The 26,169-nt window shown below is 34.1% G+C and overlaps 1 protein-coding gene across 1 annotated transcript in view; it reads right to left on the bottom strand.

Annotated features, from left to right (window-relative positions):
- Nucleotides 1-21,275, bottom strand: part of LOC126885591 (uncharacterized) — an 88,774-nt gene extending 67,499 nt beyond the window's left edge. Inside the window, exon 1 of the mRNA XM_050652189.1 lies at nt 20,909-21,275. Within this exon, the coding sequence (XP_050508146.1) occupies nt 20,909-21,221 (313 nt within the window). The 5' untranslated portion in view covers nt 21,222-21,275. The remainder of the gene's footprint in view (nt 1-20,908) is intronic.
- Nucleotides 21,276-26,169: the final 4,894 nt, after the last annotated feature.

Raw genomic sequence — 26,169 nt, 5'->3', positions numbered from 1 at the left:
AATATGGAATAAGAATATTTCTGTGCTCTGTGCGTAGAGTGAGTTAAGTCCAAAAATGGTCGAAATGAGGTAATGCACTATCTGTATGTTAGAATTTGATATCTACATGGTGTATAATTTGTAAAGTCCAATTCCATTCCTAAACTGAGATATACATTTTACACAAATGAAAAACAGTCAATACTAACTGTGTAATGCGTGTTAAGTCCTGAACTTGGACATATCACACTTTACACTAAACATTATTGAAGAAATAGGAAGACACAGTGTGTTAAGTCCCACAGTTTTGAGACTTAACATACTGTACCTGTACACTAATTGCGTTGACTCTTTGTACGCTGCGCGCTGTTAAAGCTGATTTGGCTATTTTACTAATCAGTGGCATATTGATCAGGTCCTTTCAAACGAGCTTGTACTTTAATGAACAACATAACGATTTTAAGATTTTAGTTGGAGTTTTCTTCTGTGATTATTTTGTTGGTCTAGTTGAAGGAATTTAGTTAAAAGTTTAACCTTCTGTGATTATTTGTTGGTTATTTCAAGGAATTTAGTTAAAAGTTTAACCATGTCATCCAGAGCACAACGCATATTGGACATGTTAAAAAACGATGAACTTGAGTCTGAAGAAAGTCTAAGCATTGGTAAGTTTTATTTAAATTTTTAATAGTGCTGTAGATTTTGGGCCGTGCTACCAATGATCTATTAAACTTTTAATTGCAAAAACATGTATTACATACTTTCGATGGTAAGAATGAGCCGTTTCACTTTTAGACAAAGAAATATAAAGCTCCCTTTGTTATTTTTTTGATAGATCGTTCATAATACGGTTGTTTTTCTTAACACTAACATACTGTCGTGAGCTATAGTTAATAGTTATTTATAATCATTCTCTTTTCCTTATCCCTATGCAGGGTGGGCTTTCCTAATTGCATTTCTCCACACAATTCTATCTTGGGTCATATCAATGTTAATACCCTTTACCAACATGTCCTGCCTTATCGTCTCCCCCCCCCCCCAAGTCTTCTTTGGTCTTCCTCTCCTACTCCTTCCAAGAATCCTAAGAATCTGCACTTCAGCTATTCTTTGTATTGGGTGATTAACCTCTCGACATTGAACATGACCAAACCATCTTAAACTATGCCCTTTCATTTTGGCATCAATTGGTGCAACACCTAGACTTCCCCTAATATACTCATTTCTAATTTTGTCCTTTTTTGTCACACCTCTCATCCATCTAAGATTTCTCATTTCCGCCACATGAGTTCGTTGTTCCTTTTTCTTTTTCACTGCCAACATTCAATTCTGTACCTACATCATAGCCGGTCTTATGACTGTTTTATAGAATTTTCCCTTCAGCTTCTTTGGAACTTTCTGTCACACAACACACCACTTGCTTTCTTCCACTTCATCCATCCAGCCATAATTCTACTGCATGCATCTTCATATATTTCTCTCAAATACTCCAACAAAAGTTGACAATTCAACCAAAACTGTGACATTTGACATGCAGCAATGCCTTCCCACTCCACTCGTCCATAGTTCTGTAGCCTTCTATAAACGCCAACTTTGGACTTTCAATCTAACAGTCTACGACTGCAGTGATGGCACAACTTACTGCTACCTTTGGCATGAAGGTATAGCTGGCAGAGGTGCAAATGAAGTTGGCTCATGTGTATACAGATTTATTTCTGAAGCTTTAAAGCCCGTTGTGAAAAGTTTGACCATGTACTCAAACCATGTACTCTACTGGTGGTCAAAATAAGAATACGCATGTAGCTGCTATGTGTATGGTAGCCCTGCAAAATTCTTCTAACTTTGAAGAGATTAATCATAAATTTTTAGTGCCTGGTCACACGCACATGGAGTGTGATACATCCCACGCCCTTATTGAAAAAAATAAAACAGCTTTTGATGGAAACATTCACCATCCTCATGATTGGGCCCAACTTATACAAAGTACTGGTAAGAAACATCCTTTGAATCAAGATAGCTTCTTTGACTTTGCTAAGCTGCTAAAAACCGACCTTCAGCAGGGAAAAGATGATGTTGTTGGAATCAATTTTAGCAGGAGAGATGTACAGTGGCTGAAGTTTGTCAAAAACGAGCCTGGAATAATTTACTATAAGAATTCCTTAGACTGTAATCAACCATTTCAATGCATTAGTTTCAAAAGAAGAGGCAAAGAAAACATTAGCAAAATGGACCCTAGTTTAAGTTACCCAGGAAAAAATCCTATACCTAAGAAGAAAAAAAAATGACCTCCTCGACCTGCTTCCATACATTTCACCAGTATACCACCAATTCTGTAAAGACTTAATTACCTCAAATGAAGCAGAGGATACCTACCCTGATGACATTCCTGATGAAGAAAATGAAGAGATAGTACAACCAGTTGACAAAAAAAAGAAGGTAAATGTGAAACCCACGAAAAAAATGACAGTTTCCCAAGAAAATAAACCAACGAAACAAACTGGCAGGAAGAAGAGAAAAAATGTAAATACTAAATAATAAAAAAAATATTATTTTGTTTTCCTTTATATCAGTTTTTCTTTATTTTTGGTATTATTTTACTTACTTAGTATTATTACTTACTTGGTTTATGATGAATAAACAGAAGTTTTTATCTTGCGTTTTTGTATTTTTCTATTTTTATTAAAACCTGTTACTTTGGTCTTAAGAATCCCCATTATTATTATTAAATAAATATTATTTTTTATGCTTTTCGTAATAGTTTGTGTTTTACGTTAAGCGTGTTAAGTTCATGATATTTGTGCAAATTGTGTTAAGTCCATGTAAGAAAAAGTTTATTATTTTTTTTATAATACCTATATGGTTTATTTATATTAATTATTGACTATTCTATTGAGAGAAATAACTATTTAATTGATCAAAATTATTTAGAAAACTTTTTAGGGATAGGTTATTGTAAAAACTCCAAAAGTATAACTCGAACAGACGATTGCAAACTTTAAATGCGTTTATCTCAAAACAGTGTTTTAGGACTTAACTCTCTTTACGCACAGAGCACAGATTTTTCCTAGCCAATACATTCATACTACCCGGACTAGTATTTCAAATTTCAACCCATCATTTTAAATATATTTAGAATTAAGTACATGATGGAAAATTTGGGAAGTAATTCGAGATGAAGATTTTGATGAAGTAATAGAAGATGCTTCCATTTCACAACAGAAGAAAGAATACCTAACTAGGTATTTGTTGTAGAGAAATAATAATTATCCTAAAATTGAAAAATGAGAGCAAAGAAAAAGAAATAAAAAAAGAAAATATTGATACTGCTATTAACTGTGATGAAATTTATTTAAAATTACATGATGAAACTTGGGGAATAATTTTCAACTTCGAGATGAAGATTTTGATGAAGTAATAGAAGATCCTTTCAGTCCACAGCGCAAGAAAGCAGATCTAGACGAATAATTAAAAAAAACAAGAAATAGGACCAAAAAATTAAATTTTACAATTTGTTTAAACAATATTTGACCATCATTTTCTCTTGGCAACATAAACCTTTTTTACAAGGGGACTATTTTAAGTAAGATTGTGCAAAAATATGGAAGAAGAATATTTTTCCTAGTAAATACATTTCGACACGTACTAATATTTCAACCCATCATTTTAAAAATATGTATCACGACTAAAGACAAACAACTGGTAAACAAACTTTACAAATGGACTTTTCAACATATAGGCGAAGCAATAAACCAGAAAAATCAGCAAACCAATAAGATGTAAATTGGAGTTGGGGGGTCAGATAATAGAACAAGTGATAAAGTTCGACAAGGAAGACGATCAGTTGGAAGATCACGAAAACGACGGAACGACAACTGCACATTGAAAAAACAGACAGTCATGTCGATACAAAAAGAAGAAGAAGAAGAAGAAGAAGAAGAAGAAGAAGAAGAAGAAGAAGAAGAAGAAGAAGAAGAAGAAGACTATGTTAAGTAAGACTGTGCAAAAATATGGAATGAGAATATTTTTCCTAGCCAGGCCGCCGATACTACTCGGACTAATATTTCAAGCCATCATTTTAAAAACATTTATCACGACTAAAGACAAACAACTGGCAAACAAACTTTACAAATGGACTTTTCAACATAACATTTAAAATAATGAACTTTACATTAATATCCTGTACATTTATCAAACAAAATCTCCACCGTGTTCTATATATTAAGACATAAATTGTGACGTTTTATCAGAACTTTCGCTTTTTCTTTCAATTTATTACTTGCTAAACGTAGTAAGGCATTCTTTTCCTTCAGATATTTCATTTTCGGGGACCCGTAGTGAAAACATGATCTCTGTCTGCGTGAAAACAGATGGAAGTCTGAAGTCGAAATGGCGGAAAGAAAACACAATTTGTCGTGATTAAATTCAGCTTAAGGGCTCCTGTTACAATCATGTTGCTTATCTTAAAATACACTGAATTGAAAGCTTTTCGTTACCCACGCAGCCACGCATTCGGCGGAATCTTTTTCCGATCACTTATTTATATATACGACGAATATCAGTGAATGTGAGTAAACAAAACAGCAACAACAAAAAAGGCATAGGCGTAAATCGGAGGTAAATTAAAGGTATCGAGATTCACAAAAAATTGATAAACATGTTCTAATGACGTAAGTATGTTGTGAAATTTATATATGTTACAGTTCAAGTTAATTATCCAGTTGGAGTTGACTCCAACTAGTTGGAGTCAACTCCAACTGAAACGAGCAGTAAAAGTTGATTTTAAAAATTTAAATCAACTTTTACTAGTTGGAGTTGACTCTTTCTGGATCGATTCAGTAAATGTTGATTATACGAGAATCTCAAGTGCATTTTTGATGAGTGTGCGTTTCTTTGTTTTGACCGTTTCAACTACTTATTAGTATAGTCTGTAACGTCGCCCCCGTTAGGTAAATTATTCTGATTCGATTTTTTACACAAACTTACTCAAAGAAATACATCCGTATAACAATCCTTATAACAAATACACAGGGTGTCACGCGGTACCGCAGTCGAAAAATTGTTTAACCAATTTCAGTAAAGTCAGTCAGTAAAGTGACTCTTTATCGAACGAGTCTGATATTACGAGCAGAGGAACAGACGCGTTCGATAAAGAGTATTGAGGTGGTAAAATTGTATCGTCAATCATAAAAAACATTAACACTTACTTACAACTTTAAGGAATTTTTTTTAATTTTAGACGAAATAGAAAATTCGTATGACAGTAATGACAGTAATGACAGATGACTTTTGCATGATGGCCGGTTTTGATGTTTAATCGATAGTTATCAATATTGTATACCTACCTAATTACTAAATCTGTAAAGTTTTGATTTATTTTGTATGAATATAATTGCGAAACACTATAGAATTTTACCTTTTGACATAATTTTATTAATAATAAGATAAATTTTGTACAATATTTTTAATAATTAAAGTAAATAAATTTTAATTTCACTCAAATAAATAATCGATTGCTGCCATTGACCACTTACATTCAATCTCGGTTAATTTGATTAATTATCGCGGCAGGTAAAGTAACATTCTTCTTTCAATACAACAAAGTGTTACTTTACTGCCGAAAATGAGGGCAAATGAGTACAATAATGACTGATTTTAGTGAAGTTTGGCGATAAACAATGATTTTAAACAAATTCGCAAAAATACATAATTTTTTCACTTCATACAAATTTTTTTTTAGATCCGTTGGGCCTTTTTTTTCTCTAAAATTGACTGTTGTCGAATTATTAGCAACTTAAAATTTGAAAAACGCCAAAATAACCATTTTCAAGGTTTAATAACTCTTCTTCTTCTTCTTCTTTAAGTACCGTGCCCAAATTTTTAGGCGTGGGTAGCTTCAATAACAATTTGCCGATATCGTTCTCGATCTTGTGCGGCATGTAACAATTGATCTGCTGATAAGCCAGTCCATTGACGAAGGTTTCGGAGCCATGAATATTTCTTTCGACCAATTCCCCTTTTTCCGTCGATCTTTCCATTGAGTATTAACTTCAGCATCCTCTATCTGCTACCTCTCATTATATGCCCCAGATATTCAAGTTTTCTCTTTTTTATCATCTTCATTAAGTCACCTTCGCCTTGACCTACTCTGTTTAAGACTTCTCTGTTTGAAATGCGTTGAACCCAAGATATTCTGAGCATTCTACGATACGACCACATCTCAAAGGCTTCTAATTTGTTCATCATGTTAACCTTCATGGTCCAGGTTTCACATCCATATAGTAATACAGGATACACATAACATTTTAGGAACTTGATTCTTAGTTGTAAGTTCAGCAGAGAGTTGCTCAGAATAGATCCAAGTTTCATAAATGCTCCTCTTGCAATTTCTATACGAGTTTTAATTTCTTCATCCGGATTTAGTGTCTCGTTTATCCGACATCCTAGGTATTTAAAATGGTTAACTTTTGTTATTGATTCATCATTGACAATTAGTTGCATAGGGCCGACGTCTTGTTTACTAACCACAAGTAACTTTGTCTTTGTTGCATTTATGTTAAGTCCGTTATTGGAGCATTCTCTAGTGACTCGATCTATAAGTTTAATAACTCGGTTAAAGATAATTATTGTGAAAGTCGAGCGAGCGTCCGTGGAGCGAGCGTCGTTGGAGTAACGGCATAATCGCTGGCCTCATACGCCAGTGCACGTGAGTTCGAGCCCTGCTAAAGACAAACCATTTTCATTTTCAATAATGACACGAGCCGTCTCACCGTGCCTCGGAGAGCACGTTAAGCAGTCGGTCCCCCTGGGCTAGTGTACATCGACACTAGTTACTTGAAACAGGGTTAAAGATGTAATTGGCGCCGGAACTGTCCGAAAGGCAAAAATGCCATACGATATTATATATTATGAAAGTCAGAAACTTAAAAAAAATCAAAGATTAAAACTACCTCTATAAGATCCTGAAGAAATTTTTGTCATTATTTCATTAATAAGATATTATTTTTAATTATCAACAATGAGCGCTAACCGTGTATTGAGGTGGCCGTCAATGTGAGTGCGAGTGAGATTCACCATTGGACGGCTGGAATGGTGCATCTCTTTAGCACTCACCATTGACGGCCGCCTAATACGCACTTAGCGCTCATTGTTAATAATTAAAGATAAAGCTTAGTAATAAAATAGTGACAAAAATTTCTGTTGGATCTTGTAGAGGGGGCTATAAACTTTGATTTGGTCACTTTCTGACTTTCATAATAATGCATTTTAATCGAGTTATTAAGCCTTGAAAATGGCTATTTTCGCATTTTTCAAATTTTAAATCGCGTATAACTCGATAACAATCAATTTTAGAGAAAAATCACAAAATACCTTTTTTGCTCAGAATAACCCAAATGATCTAAAAAAAATATTTTTGTGAATTTGTCTAAAAAAAATGGTTTAAACAACTTATCGATCAAGGTACTGCCTGGCACCCAGTAGATTTGTTATAAGGACCTCTTTTTGAGTAAGTTTGTGCAAAAAATTCGAATCGGAGTAATTTACCTAACGGGGGCGACGATACAGCCTAGACTAATTTGAACATATTCAGTAACATTTAATTTCTAGAATCGGCTGTTTGTGTGAATCAGAATCAACTTTTACTAAATGGCATTGGGAATTGTATACTTTTCCTAGTTGGAGTCTACTTTTACTAGTAAATGTTGAATATAAATCTTCATTTTATATTTTTATAGTCAACTTGTACTGAAACCAGCCGTTAGTCAACTAGTTGGAGTCAACTCAACTAGTTGGAGTCAACTCCAACTGGATAATCAACTTGAACTGTAACATATAATATACAGAATAAGCCAAATAAAGACGGGACATACGCAGTTAACGTATATCGGAATTACATTATTTGAAATAGGCGACCAATATAAAGGTTCAACACACATAAATTTGTGTGCCGAATCCGTTGTCTGGCCTTGAGCAAACATCGTACTCGCCTTTGCCGATGACGTAGATGCAGTGGCACAATCAACATTAGAAGTTAAGGATATTTTCTCGAGCTTTGAAGAAGCTGCATTAAACATCGGTCTAAAAATAAAAGAAAACAAAACAAAATACACGCTCGTAACACAACAAGAAAAACGGCGAAGAAGGCAAAACATTACTATAAACGATCGTAACTTCGAACTGGTTAAAGAATTTAAATATCTAGGATCAACAATCACAAATGACAACAAAATAGAGCGAAAAGTTGAAACGCGAATAATGGCAAGAAACAGATCGTTTTTGCAAGACAACATCTAATAAAGTCAAAATTTCTTTCACGAGGTGCAAAAATCCAGATAATAAGGCCATAATACGACCAGCAGTCGCGTATGGAAGCGAAACAAGGACACTAACAAAAAGAGAAGCAAATAGATCGCTGGTGTAGGAGAGAGATGGATTGGTCGAAAGAAACTTTCATGGCTGCGTAATATTAGACAATGGTGTGGCTCCACACTCCACAGTAGAAGAATTATTTCGCGCAGCAGCCCATAGAGAAGGGTTTCAGGAAATTGCAAACAGGATGACGGCCAGCGTCTGAATACAGACACGGCACCTAAAGAAGAAGGTGTGGGAACGTAAAATCCTTCGAATGATATATGGCCCTTGCTTGACAAACGAATGGAGGCGTAGATACAAAAAAAAGAGTTATGTTATGTTAAAGGGCATGTGATACGCAGTAAGGACAATCGCCTTATAAACAATGTGTTTTGGGAAAGGCCAGATGGAAAAAGGTCTGTAGGGTGGCCTAGAAAAAGGTGAAAAGATGCAGTCAAAGAAGATCTGGAGAAAATGGGAGTGAGACAATGGGAATTAGTGGCACAGGACTGACAAACATGGAAGGAAATAGTAAACGTGGCAAAGACTCACGCAGAATTGTAACGCCATTGATGATGATGATTGATCTGCAACATAACGGACATTGGAAAGGGCTGAAAATGACAATATTGATAAGGACTAACTACAGAAAATACGCCGAATATTTTTCAGTTGATGCGCTAACAAACAAAAAATACCAGTAAAACACTGAAAACGTTTGTTTTTTATACCTACTTCCACAAAATTTATTATAACTATGTGACTACAGCTGTTTCGGCAGAGTGCCTTTCTCAAGTGATTTAGTTTACTATGGGTTTGCCTTTTTAAAGTTTTTAACTGAAGAGGTTGAGGAGTGGGGAGCTGTTTGTCTCGAGTTGGTCATTCAGAATTATATCTGTATTTTTTAATTTATTAATTTCCATAGATTCTAATAAAGATAGCTTAAGGCCTTTATTTTGAATATGCAGAATTTAAAACTCTTCATTAAAAGAATGATTATGATCTAGAATCTAGAAGGTGAAGTGCGTATGTAGAAGTGTCTGTTTTTCTATTGTCGAAAGCCCTTTGGTGTTCTGCTATCCGTTTGTCAAAGGTTCTGCCAGTTTGACCGATGTAAGTTTTCGGACAGTCACCACAAGTTAGTTTGTAGACACCATTGTTTTTCTCTTTCGGCTCTTATTGTTCTTAATAGCACATTAATAACAACTTAAAGCAAATATATTAAGAACAATAAGAGCCGAAAGAGAAAACAACTACAGAGTGGTGTTTACAAACTAACTTGTGGTGACTGTCCGAAAACTTACATCGGTCAAACTGGCAGAACCTTTGACAAACGGATAGCAGAACACAAAAGGGCTTTCAACAATAGAAAAACAGACACTTCTACATACGCACTTCACCTTCTAGATCATAATCATTTTTTTAATGAGCAGTATCAAATTCTGCATATTCAGAATAAAGGCATTAAGCTATCTTTATTAGAATCTATGGAAATTAATAAATTGAAAAATACAGATATAATTCTGAACGACCAACACGAGACAAACCACTCCTCAACCTCTTCAGTTAAAGACTTTAAAAAGGCAAACCCATAGTAAACTAAATCACTTGAGAAAGGCACTACCGAAACAGCTGTAGTCACATAGTTATAATAAATTTTGTGGAAGTATAGAAAACAAACGTTTCCAGTGTTTTATTGTTAGATAAAATGAACTTCCATCAAGTAACGGTCGTATCCATCAATTATTTAAAAAATACCAGACTTTTCCGATTGTAATTACTTAATATTGTCAGAATTTAAAAATGGGATGGACCTAAAAAACAAACGTAAAATAAGACGAAGCTTAGTATACCTAATATAATAATATGACACTATAAACATGTTAAGAATAGAACTCAAACAAACCACATTTTAATTCTGTCCACCAAATTATGAATACATTCAAGTCGTACACTCAGAGACTACAAATTTATTCAGTTGAATTATCTGCGCTGCTTGTTCCTGTTCGGCGTGCAATGAACTTCATTTGTGAGTAAATTAAGGAATTCCTACAAATCTTAATCTAGAAATTTAATCACAGTCGCAAATAAATAAAAGTGCGATATACAGATGCTGTATTTCAGTATAAGTTTTTATTGCGTTTGGAGAAGGTATTTTCATTATTATGGCCTGAGAAGATTTTTTGGATATTTGATGCCTGAATGCCTTTTCTATCAGCACCATACTCTGCCCTGCACGTTTAGCCAATACACCACCAATGCAACCAAAGTGCAGTATTACCCCACACCCGCCTGCATTTTTCTGTATAGGCCAGGATCCCTACTGTAAGGACTGCCCTATAAGTCAATGTATTGTTGCCCGTATCCCGCCACTAGGAGGCACGTACTTTATGCGGGATACAACATGACAGACAGCCTGTCGACATTATGACAGACAGCCTGTCGAGTTAACGGAGACAGTAACAGCAATGGTTACCAGAATAACACACGAGGAAGTGGCTCAAGCGCTTCAAAAAATAAAGAAAGGAAAAGCAGTAGAACCAGATGATATTCCTGGGGAAGTATGGAGAGCATTGGGAGAGACAGGAATAAGTTGGCTAGCAGGTCTATTTAACAGAATTATGGAAGTTGGACAAATGCCAGACGAATGGAGAAGCAGTATATTAGTAAGTGTCTACAAAAACAAGGGAGACATACAACAATGCACAAACTACAGAGCTATAAAACTACTTAGCCACACCATGAAAATATGGGAGAGAGTAATTGATAGACGGATACGTGAAGATACCGAAATATCCGATAATCAATTTGGCTTTATGCAGGGCAGATCAACAACAGATGCAATTTTCATTGTAAGGCAACTGATGGAAAAATACAGGAATAAAGAGACCAACGCCCATATGGTATTCATTGATCTTGAGAAAGCATATGATAGTTCCTCGAGAGATTCTGTGGTGGGCTCTCAATAAAAAAGGAGTCCCTGGCGAATATGTAAAGATTGTGAGAGATATGTATGAGGGAGTAACGACTAGTGTTAGGACAGGTGTGGGAGAGACTGATAAATTTCAGGTGAAAGTAGGATTGCACCAAGGCTCGGTGCTTAGTCCTTATTTATTCTCATTAGTTCTGGACCAGATAACATCGAAACTACAGGGTAGTATTCCATGGTGCCTAATGTATGCTGATGATGTAGTGTTAATAGGAAATAGTGAAAGAGACTTAGAACAAAAACTGGAACAGTGGAGACAAGTTCTGGAGGAAAAAGGTTTAAAACTTAGTAGGACAAAAACAGAGTATTTGGAATGTTCATTTAAAGATGGAGTTACTACAAATAAAATGGTATCTTTGGACGGTGAAATGATTGTGAAAAGCAATAGTTTTAAGTACCTAGGATCGGTATTACAGAGTAATGGAGAAATAGATGGAGATGCATGCAGTAGAATTAGGGCTGGGTGGATGAAGTGGAAAGAAGCGAGTGGTGTGTTGTGTGACAGAAAAATTCCAATGAAGTTGAAGGGAAAATTCTATAAAACAGCCATAAGACCGGCTATGATGCACGGAACTGAATGTTGGGCAGTGAAAAAGAAAGAGGAACAACGAATGCATGTGGCGGAAATGAGAATGCTTAGATGGATGAGTGGAGTGACAAAGAAGGATAAAATTAGAAATGAGTATATTATGGGAAGTCTAGGTGTGGCACCAATTGATGGCAAAATGAGAGAGCATAGGTTAAGATGGTTTGGTCATGTTCAACGTCGAGATGTTAATCACCCAATACGAAGAATAGCTGAAGTGCAGATTCCTGGAAGGAGTAGGAGAGGAAGACCAAAGAAGACTTATGGGAGACGATAAGGCAGGAAGGACATGTTGGTAAAGGGGATTAACATTGATATGACCCAAGATAGAATTGTGTGGAGAAATGCAATTAGGGAAGCCGACCCCGCATAGGGATAAGGCAAAGAGAATGATGATGATACAGATGCTGTATTGTATTATATTGTTATAGCCACTAAAAAACATAAAATGTTTTTTCTACAAACGTGTTAAAAATGCAATTTTTAGCACTCCATAGGAGCCTTAAAAATGTCACTTTAAAGCACTGGGCGCTTTAAAATTTTTAAGGCACTGCAGTTAAAAGTAAAATGTCAAATTTTGAAAGCAAACGTCAAAATATTTATATTTTATTTATTAACATTAATATTAATAGTACAATTTGCGCAATTTGAAAAATGAATTTCTTGCACTGCAGTTTTACCATTTTCCATGGTTACCATTTTCTACGTTTGTAGAAGAAATATTGTATGATATACGTTTTAAAAGTACATGTTTAAGGCATTCATGTGAAAACCTTCGTGCCTTAAAATTGTACTTTTAACACTTATATCATCTTATATCATAAATAACTGTTATAGCCCATTAAATGAACGGGAAATACGGCTATACCGTGTAATTTTCAGGGTCAACTCCGAATTGCATGAAAATTTGACTTTAGAATCTACTTACCCTCCACTTTAAAGTTAAACTTGTGCCGTTGGTTGCTTTTACGGGGGAGAAAAAACGCGCGTTTAAAATAAGTTCGGAAATAAATAAATTGACTAATTCTAAGCAACTTTCGCTCTATAGAATTTTTTAAGTAGGTGAATACTTTTCGAGTTATTTGCAATTGAAAATGTTTATATTTCGACAAAAAAAAAACACGTTTTCAGAGGGTTTTTCGCAAATAACGCAAAAACTAAATTTTTTCTCGAAAAAACTATTCTTACTAAAAAAGTTATAAATTCGCTAAGTCTATAGACCCAGCAAAAGCAAAGTTGTAACTCATGAAAATTACGTTTTTATTCGTCAAATTCCAAATCGAATATTTCAACGTGAAATAATTAAAAAATAAAGCACTCTTCGGGAAAAATCCATTAAAACATTTTTAAAGTTAAAGTGTTTAAAAAACGCTTTATTTTTATTTTTGATATAAGTTTCTACCATTAAAACTGAACGAGTTACGCTCGTTTACTTTGGTAAAAAAGGATCGTGAAAATCTCACCCTGTTGAGCACCCCAAATAAAATTAATCGTTACCGCTTTACAAACATTATACTTTACTTATGTATTTTTTATATGATCTGAAAGTTTCACTGGTTTAGAGTGCTTATTTTTGAAAGGGTTATAGTTGAACGAGTCAATAATCACGAGTGTATGCAAACTTTGAACAGAAATATTTTAACCAATTTTTGTCTTACAGAAAAGCAAAATTAAACTAGCATATTTATCAAAGCAAACATTTTTTACTCTGAGATTTTTCGTATCGCTAATACTTTTTAACGTTATTTTGAAAAAAGAGCATTTTTCTAAAAAAAAATTTTACGATGAATTTTATTTAGGGTGCTAAATCGGGGGAGATTTTCACGATCTTTTTAACCAAAAAAAAGGGCCAATTTTATTTTGAGCATAACTCGTTTAGTTTTGTTGCTGGAAATTTTTATAAAAAATAAAAACAAAGCTTTTATTAACCCTTTTAAAAATTTCAATAAGTTTTTCCCGAAAATTTCTTAATATTTTGGTTATTTCATGTTGAAATATTCGATTTGGAATTTGACGAATAAGAACGTATTTTTCATGAGCTATAACTTTCCTTTTACTGGGTTTATAGACCGCCTATCGGGGTTTATCACCCCCTAAGTAAGTAGTAAGTAGAACCTAAATCCATATGTTCGTGCAATTCGGAGTTGACCTGAAAATTACACTCCAAAACTTAATTTCAAAATAGCAAATTTTACAACGAAATCCTGAATATTGAGATTTATTTAAAATCATAACATCGACATCGGCATTGTCACGTGACAGGGGATCACGTCGGCGTCGGATGACCTGACGCCGGACACATACTCGGACATTGTTCTCTCCAAAAGTTTCGTTCTTCAAATCCTGACAGCTACCTGTCGTGTGACGTATATCCCGTTTCCGGGTTTGAGCATTGGATCAGATGTGTAGTACAAAACACTATTATCGCCTGACAAGTGGATCATTTCCAAATATTCAGTTACCATGTTTGTTAATTAATTAGGGAAGTGGAGACGGATTGGATATTGGATGATAATGTGCACTAATTAATCACTTTACAGAAACCGTGCAGTATTTAAAGTAATCCTAAATTGAATAAATAATAGGCCTGGATTCCACGTACCAAAAAAGTTGATTAATATAGCAAGCTGAAAATTTGTTAATAGCTTAACGGTGTCTAGTCGGATACACTTTGATGTATGAAAACACTGGAACAGGGGAAGTTTTAATTGTGGAACAGTTTAAAAATTTGGATCGTCAGATTACGAATACGTATTTTGTCGGACAGAACATCCAATTGATTTGTTGCCCTTTCATTAAACTCTCATGCAAACATCAGACTGATATTACAACATGAATCCTGTCATTTGACATGTTCTTCGTGGTCCACTCATTAAAATGCCCAGTTGGTGATAAACAAAAGCCTGATTTTTGCATGAGAGTTTAGTGAAATGGTAACAAAGCAATTGGAAGTTCTGTTCGCCAAAATACAAGGAACGTTTTCGTAGTCTGACGTTCCAAATTTTTAAACTGTTCCACAATTTAAACTTCCCCTGTTCCAATGTTCCCATGCATCAAAGTTTGTCCGACTAGACACCGTTAAACTATTAACAAATTTTCAGCTTGCTATTGATCAACTATTTTGTTACGCAGGATCCAGGTCTATAATATTTAAGTCATTACTTTAAGACTGATGTGTATTTTTGATTAAGAATCATTTTCAGAAATTCATATTTTACATATATGTACAGAGAGAAAAAGTAAAGCTAATGGCTAAAAGTAAAGTAAAGCTAAAAGTAAAAGTAAAGCTAATTCAGCTAATGTAGGCTTTAAAGCCTGTTTCTTCTTCAATATTACCCTCCTAAATTGTTTAAATTATCGCATCATCTTTTTCTTGGTCTGCCAGTACTACTTCGTCCATTTGGTGACTTATCTCGTGCTATTCGTACTATCCTATTATCTGCCATTCTACTCATGTGTTCGTTCCACTCCTGTTTCCGTTTTGTCACCCATCCATTAATGTCTTCTACATTGCATGCTCTTCTTTTGTTTTCGCTTCTCTCCCTATCCAACAGACTTTTCGATGATATTCGTCGAAGTATTTTCATCTCTGTTGTTTCTAGTAATCGTCTCGTTTTAGATTTGTCAGGTCTTGTCTCCTCAGTGTATGTCTATATAGGTCTAATTGCTGCTTTATAGATTCTTGCTTTTGTGTCTTGTCTTAGGTGTTTGTTCTTCCAGATTGTCTCATTAAGAAGAGATCTCGCCGCTTTACTTGCTTTTAACATTCCCGCTTTTTCTTCAACATCTCCGTAACTGTAACTACATTCTCAGATATATCTATTCTCAGATGTCTAAACCTTGCTTCCTGCTGTATTATTTTCTGATTAATTTATAGTGTTTATTTAGATGTTGTCATACATTTGTTTTTTTGCTGATATTATAGACTATTGATTATGTACTATAGAAAGGAACTACAACGTTAACGGGGTTTTATTATTTCATATGGTCAATGAATCTCTCTATATGAAAAAACCGTAGAGTGCTACCATTTAAAGGGGTGCGTTTTTGAGAAATGGGTGAATTAGTCCCTGGGCACAGGTTACATTAGGGTGAGTTCTATGCACTTTTCGTACAAACACGTCTACATAAAAATTGTTCCTGGTTAAATTTCCTATCTAAATATAACTTTTTAAAGTCAAAGATACTTTTTTTTTACAAAAATATATTCAAAAGAAAAAGCACAAAGAAACCCAAAAGAAAGAAATTTTGTTTTTTGTCCCATAACTTTTGTCCACGGGGATATAGGTATAGACATTGCTTCACAGAAAAAAAACTTACATATTTTCTCTTTAAAATGATGTTTGGTAAAGGTCATTAGGATTTACAGTGTTCGAAATATGATTTTTCAAAGTTCGCCACTCACAGCAATTTTCGGCAATTTTCCTTGTTATTTCGCAAATATTGTTCTGTAACTTTTTTCTACGTAACTTTAGGTATATGCAATGGTACATGTAAGAGGAATAGAAATCAATTACCTTTAAAACGGTCTACCGTATAATGTTGTACGACTTCTTTTAAAGAGGTTATCTTTTTCAAGACTTTTAACGAGTTTTTATATTTTTACGATTATTTTTAAATTTTCCATTATAACTTTTTTTTCTATATGGTATATATTATATAATAAAAAAGAAAGCTTATTCTGTTTACTTTAAAATGGTGTATTATAAAAAATTCTAGGATTATTTTTGAATAAGATATGCTTTTTCAAATTGTAATAAGTACTTGCAACGATTTTTGATTTTAGGATTATTTTTTAAATTCCCCATTATAACTTTTTTATGTGATTGTGTGTTATGATTGAATCTTATTTTTTATAGGTAATACTTTTGATCCACTTGACTCGGCCGGGCAAACTTGAAAATATGGATTAATTCCAATATTTACTGTCAAAGCTCCTGCACCACAAGTTTTGCTTGAAAAAATAGCATGTAAATGTACCAAAGGATGTACAAAAAACTGCGGTTGTAGAAAGATAGGAATTAGTTGTTCAATATTCTGCAAAGGGTGCATGTGCATGGGTACTAATTGTGGGAACTCTAAGATAACTGAAGTGTCAGAGGAAGATATTGAAGCTAATGCTAACGAAGAGATGGACTTTGATTTTGAAATTTTTTTAAATGTCAACGTTTAAATAATTTTAACTAAAGTGAAGTTTTTTAAGACTAATGTTTTTGTAATTTTTGTAAAAGAAATATTTTAAATAATACAGGTAAAAAAATATCAAAGAATCACTCGGTTTCCATTATGTATTTAAATATAGATGATACACCATTTTAAAGAACAGAAAGTAAGCCCTCTTTGTTGCGCAATATATAGATAGTATATTCATGTACAAGAAAAAAAGTTATAATGAGAAATTTCAAAAATAATCGTAAAAAATGTAAAAAATAATATTTTATTTTATATTAGGTATTATATAATATATTATATAATAATTTTGTTTTATTTTTATATTATATTATAAAAAAATCGTTAAAAGTATAAAACCTTGAAAAACCACAATCTCTTTAAAAAAGTCGTACAACGTTATACAGTAGACCATTTTAAAGGTAATTGATTTCTATTCCTAGTACGTGTACCATTGCATATACCTAAAGTTACGTAGAAAAAAGTTACAGAACAATATTTGCGAAATAACAAGGAAAATTGCCCAAAATTGCTGTGAGTGGCGAACTTTGAAAAATCATATTTCGAAAACTGTAAATCCTAATGACCTCTACCAAACATCATTTTAGAGAGAAAATATGTAAGTTTTTTTTCTGTGAAGCAATGTCTATACCTATATCCCCGTGGACAAAAGTTATGGGACAAAAAACAAAATTTCTTTCTTTTGGGTTTCTTTGTGCTTTTTCTTTTGAATATATTTTTGTAAAAAAAAGTATCTTTGACTTTAAAAAGTTATATTTAGATAGGAAATTTAACCAGGAACAATTTTTATGTAGACGTATTTGTATCAAAAGTGCATAGAACTCACCCTAATGTAACCTGTGCCCAGGGATTAATTCACCCATTTCTCAAAAACGTACCCCTTTAAATGGTAGCACTCCGCGGTTTTTTCATATATAGATGTCCATTGACCATATCAAATAATAAAACCCCGTTAACGTTGTAGTTCCTTTTAGCTATCTTATTTTGAATATAATCAATAGCCTATTATTATATTGTATTTCTTGGCTGTTGTATGTATTGAATATGTGTGTTAATCTTAACTCAGCGATTAATGCGGCGTCATCTGCATAACATAATATTTGGATTTCTTTGTTCCCCATTCTGTAACCATGACCTTTACTTACTGCTTGTATTATTTCATCCATTATTATATTAAAGAGCAGTGGGCTTAACGAGTCACCTTGTCTGACTCCGCTTTGTACTGGTATAAACTGTGTTAGCTTTCCATTTATCTTTGCCTGTATTCGATTTTGGAAGTAGATGTTTTCGATGGTTTTTATAATATTGATTGGTATGTTTCTTCTATACAGTAGGTGTAAGATGTCTTGGACTTGGATGGGATCGAAAGCCTTTGTCAGGCCTAAAAAACATATATATGCTGATTTATTGTATTCCATTGATTTTTCTGTGATTTGTTTTAGTACAAATACGACATCTACCAAGATCTTCCGGATCTGAATCCTTGTTGTTCATCTGATAAAATTGTTGGTTTATTTATTTTGTTGGTTAGGACTTTTGTGGTAAACTTAAGGGCGGTGTTCAGTAGATTGAAACCTTTATAATTGTTGAGGTCTTCTTTGTCTCCTTCCTTGAACATTGGTATTATTATGCTGGTTCTCCATGCGTCTGGTGTTTTGTAGTGCAATATTAGTTTTTGTATAAGTTTTATCATCTCTAGAGTTATACTTTCTCCTCCATGTTTAGAAGCTCGTTGGTTAACTTTGCCTGGGGGTTATGAGCGCCAAAACTGGATGGACTGAGTAGCTCAGAAGCCGCGTTTATGCTCACAGCCAGTCCCAAGCCCGGATAAAAGCGGGGGATTGATGGGCCAGGTTAGCATCATACCCATTGTAAAATAAAACAGGGCTCAAAGAACCGATATAAAGCCTCGGAAGCCGAAGTAAAGCTAATGGGAACTATGAAATGAATGTGCTGTTACGTTTGTACTTCTTCTAATTTATAATTAACTTTAAGCACTTAATTAATCCTGTTTTTTCCGTATTGGAAGTCGAAACGTCAAAACAAATTAAGATATACATAATTCTCATTCCAGTCAATTATGTTTTGATAAGAATATTATTAGTCCAGAAAGCCACTGCGCATCCGCTAGGAAAAATATTCTGATTCGGATTTTTTGCAGAATCTTACTCACAAATGACTCCTTTTAACAAATTTGCATGTTGCCAGGACCAAAAGGTGGTCAAAAATTTTAACATTTTTTTTTTGTTTTTTTCCTAAAATTATTTTTTTTGCATGGAAAAAGTTTTTTGGGTTTTTGGACCATTCCAAACAGAAAAGGTCTGTAGTGACTTTTCTCTAAAAATAATAGTTTTTGACATATAAGCGATTAAAAATTGAAAAATTGCGAAATCGGCCATTTTTAACCCTCAAAAACTATGTGAAAAACTGAAAATTTGAATGTTGCCAAGGTAGGTAGATATTCTTTAAAAATCGATTGATGAAATCCCGAAGAGTTTTTTGCAATACAATATTCAAAACTCCTTTGTTTTTTAATTTTTTAATTGCTAATCAAGCGTGCGCGACATTATTTTCCACCGACAGTATGGTGCAAATGAAAGAAATAAATTCGTTATTTCGTAAACCGGCGACATTAAGGAAAAATCCCGAAACAGGTCGATTTTTATTTTTAAGTTATGATATTGTGGCATATATGGTATACTAGTGACGTCAATACACCTGGACGTGATGACGTAATCGATGATTTTTTTAAATGAGAATAGGGGTCGTGTGCTAGCTCATTTGAAAGGCTCTTCAATTCTCTATTTACAGTGTGTTTTTCGGACTGTTTGCTTTTGCTGCCAACACAATACATTCACCTCAAACCCTGAAGAGGACAAAATCCTAAACGGGGAAGCACATTGAACGCATTTCTTCTGAACATTATCCAGACAAGCAAATCAAACAATGTAGTAGTCTCTATTTAGTAATATAAACATTTACATAATTATTTATACAGGGTGTCCAAAAAAATTTTATTAAATTAAATTATTTGACAAAAAAAGAAGTAGAAGGACACCCTGTATAAATAATTATGTAAATGTTTACATTACTTAATAGAGAATTGAAGAACCTTTCAAATGAGCTACCACACGACCCCTATTCTCATTTAAAAAAATCATCGATTACGTCATCACGCCCAGACGAATGACGTCACTAGTATACCGTATATGCCACAATATCATAACTTAAAAATAAAAATCGACCTGTTTCTGGATTTTTCCTTGAAGTCGCCGGTTTACGAAATAACGAATTTATTCCTTTCATTTGCACCATACTGTCGGTGGAAAATAGTGTCGCGCACGCTTGATTAGCAATTCAAACACAAAGGAGTTTTGAATATTTTATTGCAAAAAACTCTTCGGTATTTCATCAATCGATGTTTAAAGAATATCTACCTACCTTGGCAACATTCAAATTTTCAGTTTTTCACATAATTTTTGAGGGTTAAAAATGGACGATTTCGCAGTTTTTCAATTTTTAATCGCTTATATGTCAAAAACTATCATTTTTAGAGAAAAGTTACTAAAGACCTTTTCTGTTTGGAATAATCCAAAAAACCTAAAAAGACTTTTTTCCATGCAAAAAAAATAATTTTAGGAAAAAAACAAAGAAAAACGTTTAAAAAATTTTTGACCACCTTTTGGTCCTGGCAACATGCAAATTTGTTAAAAGGAGTCCTTTTTGAGTAAGATTGTGCAAAAAATCCGAATCAGAATATTTTTCCTAGCGGATGCGCAGTGGCTTCCTGGACTATATTAATAAAAAAAATATAAACTCACCACAGACTTCATTCCTTTCCGAGTCAAAATCAGTAGGATCCAGAATTGTCGAAACAGTATCCGTTCGGATCGTAGTTTTCAAATTAGGAACAGACGCCATTTTGGTAAACAGTTCCAGATGTTTTTCCAAGAGAGGAACAACTAAGCCGTCATCGCTGATCTTAATATCCTCCTCCTTGACAGACACTATAGGTTTGTCTTCTTCGTATCGTTCGCTTTCGATGATCTCGTACTGTCCCCCCTGGGGACTTACCCGCAGCTGCACCACTGCCATGGTGCTGACAGGCCATGTTTTGCTGTGGTTCAGTGTCATTTTGGTTTCCTAATGCTAGCTCGATCATGTCTCTGTTAATCATTAAAAACTCGTTCACTAGAGTATTTTTTTAGCAAATGAAATTACTAAAGATATGGAAATGTTCTCTCTATTGACAAATATTACATATGACGGTATATAGACTGTTTAATTTTCAATTAGATATACGATATATGCACTATAAATGGCAATACTGCTTCCCCGCTGCCCACCTAATGCATCGGATTCGCAATGATTCATTCAGTCATTCGTCATTCTACAGCGGCAATGCAACTCATTATCATAGCAATGTTGCCGGTTTTAGCGCTTCCTTCAATGGGGTATATCTAATCAAACACTAAACAGTCTGTATCAAACCTGCAATGTAGTTTTCTTAAATGCGAAAAAATTATCAAAGACAAGTAACATTGGAGAAAATCAGCAAATTTTTAAAGGCTATAGTTAGTATGATAACGAAAAAACATCTTGGAAGAGTATTGTCGATTGCTGAATGATGTTCCATCCTAAAATACTAACCTTATTTATTGTCACTGAGACAATTCTTCTTTCAGTGCAGTACCTGTGTTTATGTGTTGGCTATCATCATGACAATGTCATTAAACTTTGGTTACTTTGGGATTGAGTAAAGTTGCTCCACATCCAGCCTGGTCTAACTTAGTATATTGTGCCACCATGAGAACATTTTGCGACCATCCATTCTAGTATTTCCTAGATAATAAGACAAGGAATATGTTATTTGCTACTTCTTATTACATCACCAAATTAGCTAAATTTTCTTACATTGAAGATATTTAGAAGCTTCAGTTTGTAAACTTCTTCATTGCTATTGCGTGTAGTCCATGAACTTTTGAGCATTCTCCGGTAACACCACATCTGAAACGCCTCTATTTTATTCATTGTGCTCATTAGCATCTAACCATAAATGAGAATAGACACATGTAACAGATGAGTATCCTTAATCTCGTTGGAATAATCAGATAGCGCTGCAACTAGCTCACAGTTCTTTACAAAATAAATTATAAGATATGATCGTTTGGTAATACAGATCGATGATAAGTCACTGTAGATAGAGGGAATAGAGGGCCTCACGCTGACCTGCATTGTTCGTGGTAGGATTTCGTGTAGTCCTTGTACGCAGGACGCACTCTGATAGAGAGCTCCTAAGTTCCTATTGTGCATCAGAGGGCTATCGCGGGAGGGGGTGGATAGTCTAGAGCATTGGGGAGGGGTGGAGTGATGCCCTATTATCTCCTTGCCCCAATAAATTGTATCACCCGAATTTCATATTCGCAAGGGGTGTGCAAGTTTCTTAGGCTGGGTTAAACACTCTTGCTTGCTTGATAGAAGATAGAAAACGAAATTAGCCCTTGGAGATCACATACTGTAAATCAAAAGGTCGACCGCAAATGAAATGCGACGATGATATTCAGCGGAGTGCAGGACAGAGAGAATTGAAGATAAATGTGAGAGAATATAGATAGTGCAACGAGCATTCGCAAAAAAGATCCTTATGACCTTATGAGCACGATTACCAATTGAACCGTATGATAATAATGTATTTTCTATACTAGTGTTATCATATCTTAAGACACAAGTGACAGAACTTTTAACAATCGAAATAATTACGAAAATATTCCCTAAAATCGAATATTTTTTATCCATATCTTTAGTAATTTTATTAACTATAAAATTCCGATTTGCCCATATTTTTATTATAAACACGCTTATTTATTATCCATTATTCTCGATTAAGGAAGTTCTCAACAAAAGAAAAACACAGATGGCTTTCCCGATTCTTTAGAAAAGCTCGAAACTTCAAAAGTATTTGATAAGTGTTATAAAGACTAAAATGTTAGCCCATTTTGTGCTCATATACCTTATCAATATACTTTATAGATAGTTTTTCAATATTATACCCAAGCTTAAGGCTTTTGGTGGTCTAGGATCCAGTGGCGTAACATACATTCTACAAAGAAGATTATTTTTTAAATAAAAAAATTAAAATGTAAAAAATAAATTACCAACATCCACAAGGAAAGAATTTTCTTGTTCCTGCTTTTAACCATTAATTACAAAAACAATTTTATTGAAAAATTCTTCATAAAAGGTATATAATTTTATTAAAATCCCTTCAACGGCTACATTAATCACAGAACGTTTTCGATGTATAAAAATATCATCATCAGTGCTGATACAGGTTAATCACATGCTGAGCCACCAAAAAAATTCCTGAGTATAAACCCATTACATGGTATGAAAATGTGTTAAATTTACCTAAATTGTTACGTAAAACTCCAAACAATGAATAAAATTGATAAAGATATTTCCCTTAGGCACCGCATGACTCCCCCATCATGGGCTGCTGAACAGGTGGATCTGTCTTTACATTAGAAATGTTAGTGGCAACAAAAAGTAAACTAGAGAAATATTTAAATATAGTAAACAAAAATTAAGATAAGACATATTTAATAATGATTAGGTATAATACCGATCGCTATAATAATCGTTCAAAACAAAAAAAAAATGGAGAACATAATGACACGGCTAGAGGAGAAAAAGAAAGAGTATGGGCTAATGATGAAGATAAAAATCATAATAATTGACAGAGCACATAAAAATATTTAACATATTAAAGAGATCGGGGGTTTTGAAGTAGTCTGTAGTCATGGTACAAAGACGACTTGGTCATCTTTGTACCATGGTCTGTAGTCTATTATAATAATTGAAAGAGGATGTGACAATGAGATAAGTAGAAGGCTTACTGTCGCAAGAATTGCTATGATGAAGATTATAACAATTTGAAAAAGCTCAACCATAATAATGCACAAATTAACACTGGTAAGAGCATTCATTATTCCAATAGCTATGTATGCATCTAAAACGTGGATTCTGAAGAAAGGAGATAAGAACAAAATAGAGGTTTAATAGAGCCATCTAGCAGCGACCTATGTGGCTTACAGCCGAAAGAATACTGCAATGATCCTGGTCACTGCCTATCGTAAGAGGCGACTAATGGAATAGAATAAGAGATAGAGAGCCATCGTAAAGTTGTCGAAATTGGAGGACGTGATTTGTTTTGCTTCTTGAAGGTAGATACAGTAGCGTGACCATCTATTGAGGTGTCAGAAGTCAGTAAGGCGCTGCTAGAAGCTTGGCGAGACCAATAGTTGTACTAGTCACAGGTAAGCGTTTTTAATTGTCCGAGATGAGCTCTCCTGGAACCACTCTGCTCTGGAAGCATAAACGTCTAGTCCCAATGCTGGACATGCTTTGTAGGGCGTGCCGTTCTTTGGACATGAGTGAAAGAGGAGTAGGCTCCTCAGTATGCTCTTCAGCTTGTCAAGTCGGGACCTTATTCCCCCTTATGTTCACTGGTCCACCCGACTGACAGGCAGAAAATGCAGCAAAATCTATCGAAGAAGGAACAAACACATTGAAACCTACATGGTCTAAGTATCACTGATTCCCAAACCAAATTATGTATTTTTAAAAGAAAACGAAAAGAAATACCCAACCTTATCCTAATAAACAATGTCTTTCACCCAGTGCAAAGGTCTGTTAAAAATTTGGGTATTACTCTTGGTAGAAAGCTTCTCTGGAAAAAATATATAGACAATACGATGGGGACTAGATCCAAATACATCTTTGTTATTAGTTAAAAATAATTTGAGCTCTAATCGACTATTGATCAACATCACAGTGTTGAATAACTGTGCTATGTAGATTGTCTATATAAGCATTGCGAAGTAGACCGATCAGTAATCTACAAGTCATGAACTTAATGTGGATATAAGAAAAAAACTCGGCATCTGTCTTTTAGTTAGATTTTACGAATTTGGCTGGCTTCGGCAGTCCAACATTGATGTAATCTGCTATTTAGAGTAGGGACTTTGCATTTCCAAAAATCTATCTACTTTTATCGACTTATAGTCGGCTAATTTTTTACTTTTTTAAATGTATATGTACAACAATCTAAATCCAAGTACCTACTGTTTGGTTCTGCGGTTATTAGCGCAAATCCCCAAGTTCACTGAAGACGGACTGATAAGTCCGAAAATGTTCGATCTGAACAACTGTAATTCATAAAGGTTTTTCAAGATAATAAAAATTAAAAAAAAAACATTTAAATAATTTGTAAGCTGTAAAATGAAGGTTACGTCACTGGAATACTGAATATACTATAATAAAAAACCGAAATCGCATTAGGCAAAATATATTTTCAGTTAGATACGTAAACGTCAGAGTCTTTTACAAACACTTTGTTACAAGTTGATGTAAATAACAGACTTTTCTATGTTTGAGGATAACATTTGTGTATGAATTCTTCCAGAAATTCAAATGCTATGCGGAGTCCACTCTTCCATGTAATACCTGAAACAGAAAAATTCAATTTAGAGAAACTTTTCCGAACTATAACTTTATACAAACAGACAAGAAAAGGAAATATGGAGGAAGTATGTAGATACTAATCCGATATTTTGATGTCTAACATGGTTGACCAACTGGAAAGATTACGTCTCAAAACTTACGAATAACATGTTTATAAACTATCTGATGCAGTAAGAGTATGTAGGTACATCGTACATCAGATGTGTATGTGAAAATATCCTTAAAATAGGAAAAGTTTTTGCCGTGAGACTTCAGTATTATTTTCTAAATTTGGGGAATGGGGATGTTCGGATAACTGATTTTTCGGATAATCGGTCATTGACGGGAAGAATCTTTTCCCATGCATGAAATTATTCACGAAGAGGATGGGTACGTGTTTTCGGCTGCAATGCTATTCAAATGGGGATTAATTTTTTTCGAATCCTGAGAAAACTAATAAGTATTTTTGAAAAATTTAAACGCAGAATGAAAGATTACGTTATTAGCGAGGGCCGAAAGTCCCTGAGAACTTCTATATTGTTTATTTTAATAAGTTACAGGGGTGAAAAACTAAGAGAAA

This window comes from Diabrotica virgifera, chromosome 5, assembly GCF_917563875.1.
Source record: "Diabrotica virgifera virgifera chromosome 5, PGI_DIABVI_V3a".
In the NCBI taxonomy this organism is placed as follows: domain Eukaryota; kingdom Metazoa; phylum Arthropoda; class Insecta; order Coleoptera; family Chrysomelidae; genus Diabrotica; species Diabrotica virgifera.
The sequence above is the reverse complement of the archived record's forward strand: the minus strand, read 5'-3'. Positions and strand labels throughout refer to the sequence as shown.